Here is a 13,219-nt window from a genome sequence, read left to right on the forward strand (position 1 = left end):
GGACTGCGTGGCGCAGGAAGACAAAGCAGCCCGTGTACGAAAAGCGTTATTGCATTTTTGAAGACGATATCAGGTGGATATTATCAAGTTTCTTCCCTGCGGGAAGAGCAGCTGGGTGCACGGGGGAAAATGAACACCGAGGGCTACAACGGGTGCAGTAACTGATTTGAATTTGATAAATGAGACGGTGGATTTCAATCGTAGACGTTCATTCATCCATTATTTACAGGGCTTATCCTGCAGCGAGGGTCGCGGAAACCGGATAGGTGGGGGGCCTATCCCAGCCGTCATTGGGCGAGAGGTGGGGTTCAGCCTGGGCCGGTCACCGGTCGATCACAGAAGCGCATATTCTGTTCGGTTCATTCATTCATGCATGCATTATTACCTTCATTCATTTTCTACACCGCCTATCCTGCACTCAGGGTCCCAGCTGGGTGGGAGGCGGGGATCACTCTGGACCGCCGGTCGATCACAGAGCCACATGTTCTATTTCACTCGTACATTCACGTATGCGTGCATACATCCATTCATTCTTTCTCTATACTGCTTATGCTGCACTCGAGGTCACGCCGCCTATCCCAGCTGTCACATGTGGGGACACGCAACTATTCACTCTCTGGTTCAGACGGAGGAAACGTCACATAAATGGTCCCGTGTTGGAATCAAACCTTCTTGCTGTGAGGCCAAAGCGTGAACTGCTGCGCAAGCATGGTGCCCTCAATCTTAGAGAGATCAGATAACTGCATGTTTTACTGCAATATAATCTAATGCTATATAAGGGACTATACATCCTCCATTACATTCTGAGCTATTGTTGGGTATAAATGGGTATTTTTCAGTTTCTATAATCAATCGAAGTTTAGGTCATTCGACAGCTGACTATCTCTGATTTTACATCTCACTGAAGATAATACCTCTGAGGTGAGTCTGATTGACAGACAGACCAAAACGAAATGAACTGTAATTTAGTGCAATTTGATTGAAACATTAAGCATCAGAATTAACTGTCGTCGCTTAAGCATCAATCAGGGTTGTCAATCAAAATTACTTGCCGTTTAAGAAAAAAAAATCACCTTCCAGCCTGAATGGTAATCCAAAGACGGATAACTGAATTTAATTTAAAAAGTTCTTTCAGTTACTTTTAACATTTTCATCACATATAACCAAAGTGATATTGTGTCTGAAGGAATATTTGTTTTTTGATCTTACTCTTCCACATCTAAGGACACGATTCAGCGTCCTCTTTGTTTTCTTAATGGCTCTCTCCCACGGGGATAAACACGGTGGATATTTAGCCCTGCGGGGGATTGGGATATGCAGACATTATCCTTTTGGGACAATGCAATTTCTTTTAATTTCAACCAAACAAAAAAAAAAAAACTAAATAGATGAATGGCTTGCACCTATTCTCCAGGGCTCCCAGAGGGACCCAGGAAAATCTATAAACCCTAATTATTGTCTGGATCAAACATTAATAAGGGAATTTCTTGAAAGAAAACTGTAGATTTTGTAACTTACAAAGGCGCTCCTTTACCTATATTTACGTGAACGACAGACGGGGTACAACCGTTGAGTTACAGGGCCGTGTAAAGAGATATACAACAATTCTCTCTGTCATTCGCAACTAATGTCACCTCATCGACTGTTTTCGGTCGGAGTAGGACGGGCAGGGGGCCGATACAACTCCTCCGCAGACGTCACGCCACCCACTCATTTCACTTGATCATTGATCTTACTTGTCTCTGTTGGGTGTGGCCCCTCGGATTTCACAGGAGGATCTGTCCTCTGTCATTGTCCATGACTCCACTCCTTCCGTCTCCATGACGATCGCACCGGAGCATCGATCGAGAATGAAGCGAACCTCCTTCGGATCGGGCAGAGCAGATGGAGAGGTCACCGTAGTGGCATGCTTGAATGTGCAAGTGGACGCTCAGAAAAATATTTTATATGGTGAAATATACACTGCTCAAGAAAATAAAGGGAACACTTAAAAAACACATCCTAGATCTAAATGAATGAAATATTCTTGTGAAATACTTTGCTCTTTACACAGTTGAATGTGCTGACAACAAAATCACACAAAAATGATCAATGGAAATCAATTGTATCAACCCATGGAGGTCTGATTAGGAATCACACTCAAAATTAAAGCGTAAAAACAAACTCCAGGCTGATCCAACTTTGATGTAATGTCCTTAAAACAAGTCAAAATGAATCTGTGTTGCTTCCTGAGTGAACACTATGATTTCACAGAAGTGTGATTGACTTGGATTTACATTGTGTTGTTCAAGTGTTCCCTTTATTTTTTTGAGCAGTATATGTGTATTTCAGAGATGTAATGGGTTGAGACTCACTTTGCCGTTACTCAGCACGTCGAGGCGATGCCATCGTTTGTCGGCGACCCCGGCGTTATTCGTGAACTGAAGGACAAGGGTCCCGGAGCCGTGGTTGATTTTCAGAGTGGGCGCCCCGCCAATCAGCTCTGAAAAAAGATGACCATTTGTCAATGAGCCTCAACTGAGGGTTCGAGTCGTGGCGACCAACGGCTGAAAATGAAAAAAAAAAAAAGGAAAGTCTTTGTCTAATTGATGTCGAAACAAACAAAAATGAAGATCAAAAAGTTAATGTTGTGATAATAATGTTGTGAAAGCAATATATTTGCGGCTACACAACAGGGAACCCTTTAAAAAGAGCAGGGTCAAACAAAAGGAGGCTCCAACTCGTTCTTAAATGGGAAATTGATTGTCTGCCAGACTGCTGGGAGGGCTGAGCCTTTGCTTTGAGGCGGATGCCAGCGGCGCAATGAAAACACGACTTCGGGATGACGTGGAAATTCACCATTCAAACTGAAATAATAATAATAATTCACCAGACTGAGCACTCCTGTCCCCCCCCCCTGCCGCGGCAGCGACAAATGAAATTTCCCTGATTGACTAACACGAAAATTATCTTCAGAGCTTGAGTACAATGATGGCCCCGGAGGCCCGTTTGGTGCATCTCTAATCATTCGCCGCGGTTCCTTTACCGATAGCCATGAAGTCCTCAGTGTCTCCGGGAAGCAGGGTGGCCAGCGGGCCTGCGTACAGCAGCAGTGCGTCCTCTCGGTCGGTGATGAACTCCAGCGAGAGACGGCTTTCAAAGCACGGCCTTACTGGGGGAAACCAGGCGTAGCCATTGCCCAGGAAACCCAGCCCGGTCTTCTGACAGTCCGGTCCCTCGAACTGCGGGGGGCAGCGGCACCTGTGGCACCGAGGAAAGGGAAGGGGATGCAAGGCGGGGGAGGAAGAAACAATCACCGTTGTTCACAGTCAACATTTTTACCCGTGCAATCTTTTTATCTGAATGCTGTGACAGACGTGAGCGTGCTGCTGATTCACACTTGCAGGGTGGGATGAGATGTAGCTCCAACATGACACGCCGCCCCCATGCTGAGAACGCACAGTATGTCTGCATCGGCCACAAAGCTTTGAATATTCAGCTCTACGTTAAATCAAATAGCGGCGAACACAACATCCCCCCCTCCTGTTTCTGCTTTATCTATCCAGCTGCTGGTGGTGAACAGTTCGGAAACCCTTCCGCCGCTCAACTCTCCGTCAGACCATAATTAATTCCATATCTCTTACTTTTTCCTGGCATCGTGCCCCCACTCTTTTATGCCGAGCCTCTTAGGATTGTCGTTTTAACAGTTGTCTCGAACTCGAACGTGTTTGTTTCCAAACCCGTGATTGTATATATTAATAATCCGACCAAACGTAAGCGCGAGAGATAGACCCGGCCGATAAAGACCATCTGCGTGATGGAGAGGACCGCTGGATCTCGGCCCCCCGTCCCCTCCGCTGCAGGAATGTGTGACAAGCTGGCTCAGCTGATAATGTCAAAGCCATCTATTTCCACGCGGCGTCGGAGGAAGTCTGTGTGTACCGAGGCTGTTAGGGTCTCATCACTGTTTATTCTGCAGAGGGGCAACACATGTCGGGAATACTGATCTGCGCCGAGGTAAGGGGACGTCTCGGGCGGAGGTCTTACGCATACATATGTGCGCGGCGGGCGCGGCCGATCGCTCACTCGCCGCTTTTTTCAACTCGACTCGGATGAGCCAATCCGAAACAAGAAACGCGGGGATGTTTTTCTCACCGCTGACTGACGATATCTGATTAGCCACTTTCTGCGGGTGCCTGTTAAGGCCCCATCAGAGAAACCAAAGGTGTGGATCTCGCCGCTTCTCTTGCATTCACTGGAGCACATACGGGGAAGGGTAGGGGGTCTCGCCGAGCAGCCGCATGCACAATCAATTTGGAAGATAAAAAAAAAAAATGTTCAGCGTGTCCCCGCTCTCCGGACTGTGCTTTAGATACACTTGCATGTGCATTTAAGTGGCATTAAATGAGATTTTTGGAAAAAAACTTGTGAGCGCGGAGGTGGCCGCTGTTGCTCTAATCCCCCCTGCCCTATATTTATTTAATCCGAGCATTAGTGTTTGCACAAAACCGGCCGGGCACCGTTTTTTCGTCCGACTCTCACAAGATTCCCGCACTTCACCTTCTCCTATTGACAAGCGGGATTTTGTAAGAATTCATATGTGTAAATATTGTATGGGAAGCATGTAGGATGGTAGGACGTATAGACTTGAGTAGAATCACGGGTCCGGATTGAGTCATCAATAACTCAGACGTTACCTTAGCAGCGGTGAGAACCTTGCCTTTTTGAAAAAAAAAACCCAGGCTACTCTATATTCAGCTGACGACACAGGAGGAGCAGCTTGAGCAAGTCAGGTCAAGTTACAGGTGAAGGAGATTTTCTTTTTTTTCTCGCAAGAAGAGCTGTTAGTAATTCTGAGTTCAACTTCCAGAACAATCCTCTCGCACACAAATAGAGAATGACTGCAATGCACCAGGAACAGTTTAAAGGTGGCTGATCCTCCCTTCCGATAAAAAAAAAAAAAAAGGCAGCGCTCACCTGTATCCGCTTTTTGTGTCGACGCAGGTGCCTCCATTTAGGCAGGGGTTGGCGGGGTAGGCGGAGCAGGACTGGTGAGTCGTTTCTCTGGCAGTGCAACCGCACACAGCCACGGTTGTCACCTTCACCGAGACCAGGGATAGAGCACCTGCGTCCAGCAGGGTGGGCTGGTCGCCGATGCTCAGCTGTGTGGTGCAGCCCCCCGACGCCCTGCAGTCGGCGCGCACGCATTCGTCCACCGGCACCTGGCTGACGTTCGCCCGCAGCAACGACTGCATCTGGAGGAGGGAAAAAAAAAAGTTCTTTTTTTATAGCCATCGGTGATTATCACCACGTCTGATATTGGTCATGTAAGGGCAGTTAAAAAAAAAAGAAAAAGAAACTAAACATCTATGAAAGTATTTCCCTGGCAATTCCAAAAAAAAGAATGACCAGTACACGACTTTCATTTCCCCGCCAGTTTGATGCTTTCAATATACTTTATGGGGCTATTCGAGCAAGGTAACCGAATGAAATAGAAATTAAAAGCAGAATGACAAAAATAGCTCCGAAAGAGAGAAACATCAAGGTGATTGGAGAGAAAATGAAAGGGCTAGAATTATACTGACAGAATTTCTTTGGTAATAAGAGGGCAAAGAAAAGCAATTTTCTTGAAGCTCCTCGATGTAAAACATTGCCACGTGAGCTGCTTGAACACCTTCTGTTTATGCGCTGCCAGGATGGCGTGCAGTTTCTCAGGCCGCATGTAGCCGGCGTCTGACAGGACAAAGAAATGGATGTCCATGGAAGTCTCCTCTCTGTCCGCAAGGCTAAAAATGTTGATGTTCCCCGGCCTGACGGACAGGGCCTCCGACAGGAAGTCCCAGAACGTTTCCAACCCACTCTTCGACTTGACGCGGGAGTCGATAAAATCTCTTGTCGTGACACCTGCGGGAGGCAAAGAGCACAGGGGTTTGCGCAATAAGAACTGAGTGACTTAGTGACTTATCAATCACAACTTTGATGTCGGTCGCGCCGGATGCGGTTTTGCTATTCCGGGAAAGCCGGCTCCCTTGCTGACACTTCCAAGATGGCGATCGCGCTATCAATGGGGCTCTTTTCGATGAAATCACCTTTGCCCGGCGACGAAATACGTCTTAGCTCAGGCAATTGTGAGTTGACAGTTCCAAGCGCAGGCGTAAATGCGGCGAAGATGCATCGATACCCCCATCCCCTGCGAAGACATCTGGGGGACGGGAGGGGTCGGGTTACATATGAGGGCTTGTCAAAGTGCCTTGTATAAGAGTTAAATGTCCTGGAAATCAATCACTGCTGAGGTGCTACCTTTCAATAATACCTGGAGGAGGTGAGCAGTCATCTTTAATCTCAAAAATGATAATGACTCGGAGTCAGAGGCATCTATAATAGCCTTCAGCCGCATTCTCCGAATAGCTTTTTAAATGTCAAGGACTTTACCTGACACTTCCGAATTGACCTTTCTGTGCTCTGATTTGCTCTGAGAGACTGGCAGAAAAATGAATACTAACACGGACGAACAAACCAACCCAGCCGCGTCAGCGGCAGCGCGACCATGTGTGTCTGAATGTTAAATACGGACGCACTGAAATTTTCCCGACACCGTGTTATTTTAACGCAAAACCGGATCGACAACCATAATATCGTTAGGTGGAAAAAAAAAAGACCCAGATCTTTTCGGGAATCTGAAAAAAAGGGGGATTTATTCGCTTAATGACCGAGAAAGGGAATTTAACATCGACCCCGGCTGAGCTGCGAGCCGTGAGGAGAATAAAAGAAAGAAACAGTGCGGATGCAAACCGATACGTCTGTGTTCCTGCCAGCATTACCGCTCAAACGCAGCGAGGCGGACGACCGGATGCCCTTTTCCTCCAGATCCCGAACATGAACTCTGACTCCCGATATCACATCGGGCCACACTCCATCGGACACCCCAACCCTCATCCAATAGCTGCCCGCTGGAGTATTCTGTCGGATGGTCAGTGCTCCGGAGCTCTTGTTCAGAGTGAAGTACCTGGAAAAGAAGGTGATCTGTTCAGGAGGAGAGAAAAAGGCTCCCCTTGAACACGAGAGACGGTATAAAAGAGAGGTGGCTGTTTTCGTGTCTGAGCGTTGGCTGGGAGGAGCGCACCTGACAGATGGCAGGGAGATACTCGTCAACCTTACCGGGGATTACTCCCGGAGGAAGCGCATACAAATTGAATTTTACAAAACAATGAGACGGAGGTTGGAGAGAAAAAGCATATTCTTCGGCTTCAAAAGCTCCTCAAAAAAAAAAAAAAAAACCTGATTACTGTCATGGTAACTGTCAGAGTTTGTAATATGAATAAAACAATTGTGTAGCCGTTGTCTCTTATCCGCACAAAGTCCCCAGTGGAGTCAGGCTGTGCTCAGATGGCTGCTTCATATTAGTGTCATAAAGGTAGGCCAGGACCATTCCCACTAAGGGCCATCACTCTTGATCATTAAGAATCATTTCTCCATTTGTATGACATACATGAAGAATGGGGTAAAGGGAATTTGGAAATTAGAAAATTTTCGCAAACATTTGAATGTATTCAATACAAAACTCCTACTTGGCTGCACTCGTCTCCAGCGTGTAGGTCTTGTTATCCCACTCATCAGGATCTGGGGCATACACTCTGCCCAGTGGAGCATTTGCCATCCGCCCTGTTTGAGGTAAACACACACATACACACACACACACGTACACGCACACACACGCCGCACACCACACACACATTGATTCTGTCAGGATGGAATTTGCTGATGCTAACACTTATCTCTTCCTACTTCCCTTATCCTTATCTGGTGTTCGGTTTTGCTTATTATGCTCATAACTATAGAATACCTCTGGTGGAATGAATAGGCTCTCGCTGCTCCACTTCAGAGAGTGTGGAGCTTAAGGAAGCCAGGCTATCTCGGTATGGATTATGTTATTATCGACCTGCAGTGCCGGAGCACTTCGGCTGGGTAAACAATGGCAGCCCGGATGGTTCGCTGCACTGCTTTTTTTTTTTCTACAATTACCCGAAACTCTAATGAGCTTCCCCGAACCAACTTCCCCCGGATGTGAAAGAACAACAACAAAACACGCTACGTGATCCTTAACCTAACGTTGTGTGATGGGCTTGAGAGAACTTTGACAATGATATTAGAATAAACAAACAGCATTAAAGTAAAACAAAAATTGCGAATTCAAGGCCATACCGAGCGGATGGATCTGATCCGGGAAACTTCCCCCCCCCAGCTGCCGCCTCCCGTCTTTACTCAAGCGTTTCCCCCTTCTGGAGCAAAACTCTCCAGCAGCAGCGAGGGACGAGGATGAAAACATGGGGAGGGGGGGGGGAAGCGAGTAACTCACCCTTGAAGCTGTGCACATAGACATCCTTCTCGCCCCCCTGATGGGTGTTATCATTCTGGTCGCCAATGGTGATGGTGAGTGTGCTCGTGGCAGTCAGCGGCGGATTGCCGCTGTCAATCATAATTACTGGTAGAAGGAACACTCTCTGCCTTTCCCTGTCGAATCTCCGTAGGGCAGTGAGCGTGGCAGAGCCGTTCCCGTGGTCCTGCAGGTGAAAGTCACCGGAGTAGAGGGACGGCAGGGAGATGGAGAAAGGAGGCCCGTGCTCTGGGGAGTCTCTGTCCATGACATGGAGCAGAGCCGAGCTCCCGTTGGGCCGGACGACTTGAGGCGCCGGGCTGTTCTCCCACAGCACAGGGGCGTAAGCCGTCTCGAACTCTGGTCTGTTGTCATTCATGTCAAGCAGTGGCAAGTGGACCGTGACGCTGCCAGTCAGCGCCGGTGTACCCTGGTCTGTCGCCATGACAACCAAGTCATAAGCCGCCACTGTCTCCCTATCCACCGGCTTGGCTACGGCGACCACACCGGTGGGGCTGACTGCAAAATGGCCGTACGGGTCACTGGAAGGGAGAATGCTGTATATGACATCGCCGTTCAAACCCGAGTCGGAGTCCGAGGCCGTGACTTGGATGACCGACGTCCCGACGGCCGCGTCCTCGGGCAGGGGCGAGAGGAGGCGGGGAATCGGCGAGAACACCGGCGGGTTGTCGTTATCGTCCTCCACCAGGACGAGGCAGTGGATGACGCTGGAAAATTCGGAGTCTTCCACCCTGACAGTGAGATTAAAACGCTGCTCCCCGGGCTTCTCGAAGTCCAGCTTCTTCTTGAGTTTCAGAGAGCCCTTCTGTTCCAGCCTGTGGCTCACCATGTAGAACCGCTGCTCCGGGTCCCCGGCCACCACAGAGAACGTCACCTGACCGTACGCGCCGGCATCTGGGTCGACGGCGTTCAGCTCCAGCACGACGCCGTCCACGTCGGTGTTCTCGGGCACTTGGGCGCCGCACCGCTCTTCCCGAAACTTCGGTACGTGGTCATTGACGTCTGTGAGGATTACAGTGGCGGTGGCCGTTCCCATCATTCCCCCACCGTCTCGGGCCTCCACCACCAGCCAGTGGGTGTCAGCGAACTCCCTGTCCAGACCCTCTGCCGCCACAGAAATGGTCCCGGTGCTGGAGTCGATCACGAAAAGGTCTTCGTTGTTTGTGTTTTGTGCGTTCTCTGTAATCCGATAGGTGAGGATGGCGTTCTGGCCGACCGCCGCGTCGTCCAGATCAACCGCTGTCATTTCCACCACGAATGTTCCTGGAGGGGAGTTCTCCGCCACGCTGCTGAAGCAGTTATCGGGAGCGCACGGGAATGTGGGCGCATTATCATTGATGTCCCAAACGTTGATAATAACATCGGTGAAGCCCGTGAGTCCCTCGCCCTCCTCATCAGTCGCCATGACGACAAAGCGCCACACAGCACGCTCTTCGCGGTTCAGTGTGCGCTGGGCATACATCTCTCCCGTGATGTCATTGATCACGAAGTGCGATTCTGCCCCTTGGCCGTGGATGGAATATCGTATGGCGCCCTGATCTGCGTCTTTGTCTGGATCTGTCGCTGTCACCTGCCAAGATAAAGCGAAACATCGGCTTCACATTGTAGGTTCCTCCTATCTCTTTCGCGGCCGTTACCCTGGGGCCAAACAGACCTCCTTTGCATTTCGATTTTAGAGTTTTTCGAAAGCCCGTTTTACGGATACTCGAATTAATTTTTTCTCGATCACCTCCGAAAGGGAAGGGTTTCAAAATTCTGGCTCCGGAGAAGATTTGGAGGGCATGCTTCATAATACATAATACTTCATAACGTAACCATTGCGCAGTCTCACCTGTAGCACGAACACAGGAGACCCGTCGAGCTCCTCCGTGACCGACCCGTAGTACTCGTTCATGGAGAAGACGGGCGCCTCATCGTTCTTATTAACCACCGTGACCACCACAGCGGCGTAGTCCTCCCATTTCCCGTCTGAAGCCAAGACCAGGAGCTTGTACCTTTTCTGCTCTTCATAGTCCAGTTGCTGCGCGATAAAGATGGTCCCGACCTCCGGCTCAATGTCAAAAACACCTCCCTTGTTGCCAGATGTGATCTGGTAACGCAGTTTGGCGTTGGCCCCTGACGCAGGAATCACAGAGAGTGTGTTATTGGACACGTGGAATGACACTCCTGGGTCTGATAAGAAAGGGATGAGAATGAAGTGTATCGGCGGCAAATTGCCGTTAGTGTTGAGATCCCCTAAATGTGAGCATTCCCACAAAAAAAAAAAAGAAAAAAAGAAAAAAAGAAAGGCTCTTTTCTCACTTTGAGGAAATCCGCTATCAGTCTAGCAACAACCAAAGTGTGTATCCACAACGTTTTACACGCCTCAATCCCCAAGAGACCTGAACATTAGCGTTTTATCATGTGTTGCCCCCCATTCCCCCACCCTCAAGTTTGATTACTTAATTAAATTGAAATTTCCTCGCTTGTCTTCTCAGCTTTTAATCCTGTACTAATTTGGGTTTGGGGGAAAATGGAAAGCTGGAAGTAAGAAGTGAAAACAATGCACTTGGCGATGACTCCTGGGAGATGGTTTTGAGAGAAGACCTAGTGGTGGCTGGGGAAAAGAAAAGATCTCCAAGGTCTCTGCGGACACCATTCAATCTAGTGGTTTAATACCAGAATAGATTAGATAATCGCATGGACTGCAAAATCTTTGCTTTCAATCACCCCGTTGGGTAAAGTAGTTGCAATCCCATGTAAATACACTAATCTGCACTATTAGCACCACCCTAGCTGTTGAAGTGCTTGCCGTTTCCCTGCAGGGATTTGGCGGGCTTACAGTGGCCAAACCCAGGCTGGAGTTTTAGAACAAGACGGATCGAGTCGGGCTCGTCTGGAACGATGGGGGTTGTTGTAATTCCTCAGCTTTTCATCATTAGTGCTAAAAACCAAGCCTAAGCTGCCCACCGCCGCTATAAATACTTGATTAACGGACCTAAACATGTCTGATAAAAGGATCTTGGGCGACTGCAGCACGGAGGATGAGCAACCGCTTTGCCGCTTAAATCTCGCCCACCTACTGAGTGGGAGCGTGTCACTCTTTTTGGAACATATGTGTTTCAGCGTATTACCGTGCACTCGACTGAACGCTGCTAAATCTAGCTCGCGGCGTGATTTCGGCAGCATGTTTCAGCTCAGTCCAGGCTGCTCCTTGCATATCACTGCGGATGCAGCTATCCGCTGGAAGACAACGTGATGCAAATATGGAAATCTGTTACGTTTCCAAGATGCTTGCTAGTTTCTTTTCTTGGTCCGGCGTTATTTATTTCCTTTGACACCGAGTTCCGGGCCGCTGCAGCATGGGGCGTACCTTCATCTTCATCATTAGCGCTAACGGTGACAACGGTCATGCCCAAATCCACGTCCTCATCCACGCCGACTTCATACAAGCGCTGGGCAAAGACGGGCTTGTTGTCGTTGACGTCGCTGACGAAAACACGCACATACGCCGTGTCTGCAAGAGCGACAGAACGGGCGAAACGTTAAACAACAACAACACACACACACACATACAGTGTGACTGGTACTCCTGCCATCTGTGTATTGATTTTACAATTCGATATTGCTGTTTAGTGGGAGGAACGTGATGACATGGATATAACACTTGCCATACTTTGTGTCATAAATTATTTAATTTGCCCCTTTTTTGTCAAGAGTACTGAGTTGACAACAGGAGTTTGCAACAGGAGCTGAATGTAAATAAACATCCTCTCCACCGAACAGGTTGTAAATTTATAAGATGATAAGTTCTTGTGTCTTATCTGTGCCTTCCTCATTATGTTGTTTATTTCTTCTTGCTCACAACAATACCACGGTGACAATGACATAAAAGGGAGGTGAAAGAATGTGTCTCCTTCCTCGACTCGTTTGTACGTTTTCACTCCTCCTACCCCGTTGCATCCCAGGTGGCGAGGCCAGCGACAGGTAATGTTTGCAGAGAGGGCGAGTCCATCTGGATGCGAGAGATACGCGGCCCAAGACGCGGCGGAGACTGATTCTAAATGCTAAGCAACCAGCGTAAACCCTAAGGGGAGAAGGCCTTCGCCGCACCGCCGCATCACCCTTTACCCCTAATGCCGCTTTCACAAACATTTGCGAAGACCCGCTTCTGCATGCAAACGTCATATTGCGTCAGTCTTAACACGTAACAATGACTGAGGCTGTTGAATATCGAGCGGCGAAAATTAAAAGTCAACCTGTTAATGAAGAGTGAATACAGAGGAGTCCCTCGGCACTTCTCACATGAACGGAGCTGCCTGGAATATGAGAAAATAAAGATTCACGTTCAAAAATCGATCCCGGGGAGTAAATGAAAGTCATCAAATGCCCCCGTAGTTCGGCGCTTCGGTCGTAATGAAATATTCGAGTTACTGTTAACTTTGATCTGAGAGTGGCCCCGACTGACCCCCGGCATCAATAGGGCCCGGGAGAACTTTGATTTTCTTCTCTGCCGGGCTCTCAGCGGATCAGCAGTTATTCTCACGGCAGCCGGCTCGGCAACTGCAACGTCCCCCGCGTTAAAAGTCACAGGAATCACGTCTCCGTCTCCGTCTTGTATCGCGTCGGCACGCCTGCCTTTCGATCGGGGGACCCGACCTTTGCAGATCGGTCGAACGAATGCACCTGAGAGTAGCCTGCTAGTTCCCTTCATGACATTCATGATTCCTTTCATAAGCTTATAACGCATTTATGAAGAAAAATAATTACGTGACATAATGCAATTGCACTGTTGATAATGTCGACGTCAAAATGTCAGGTGCCCTTCTGAGTAGGGCAAATATTCTGAAATACAGTGTCTGTCCA

General features: G+C 48.6%; 1 protein-coding gene across 1 annotated transcript in view; it reads right to left on the reverse strand.

Moving 5' to 3' along the window:
• Window positions 1–13,219, reverse strand: part of LOC147224827 (neural-cadherin) — a 104,651-nt gene that overhangs the window by 25,007 nt on the left and 66,425 nt on the right. The window contains exons 16-25 of the mRNA XM_086163585.1: window positions 11,727–11,870; window positions 10,206–10,489; window positions 8,336–9,944; window positions 7,548–7,641; window positions 6,801–6,985; window positions 5,654–5,883; window positions 4,957–5,234; window positions 3,026–3,240; window positions 2,355–2,482; window positions 1,737–1,864 (exon numbers count right to left, since the gene is read on the reverse strand). Coding sequence (XP_086019711.1) covers window positions 1,737–1,864; window positions 2,355–2,482; window positions 3,026–3,240; window positions 4,957–5,234; window positions 5,654–5,883; window positions 6,801–6,985; window positions 7,548–7,641; window positions 8,336–9,944; window positions 10,206–10,489; window positions 11,727–11,870 — 3,295 coding nt within the window. The remainder of the gene's footprint in view (window positions 1–1,736; window positions 1,865–2,354; window positions 2,483–3,025; window positions 3,241–4,956; window positions 5,235–5,653; window positions 5,884–6,800; window positions 6,986–7,547; window positions 7,642–8,335; window positions 9,945–10,205; window positions 10,490–11,726; window positions 11,871–13,219) is intronic.

The sequence above is a fragment of the Fistularia commersonii genome, chromosome 17 (assembly GCF_037954325.1).
Source record: "Fistularia commersonii isolate RoL2024-O1a breed Wild chromosome 17, RoL_Fcom_v1.0, whole genome shotgun sequence".
Taxonomy (NCBI): domain Eukaryota; kingdom Metazoa; phylum Chordata; class Actinopteri; order Syngnathiformes; family Fistulariidae; genus Fistularia; species Fistularia commersonii.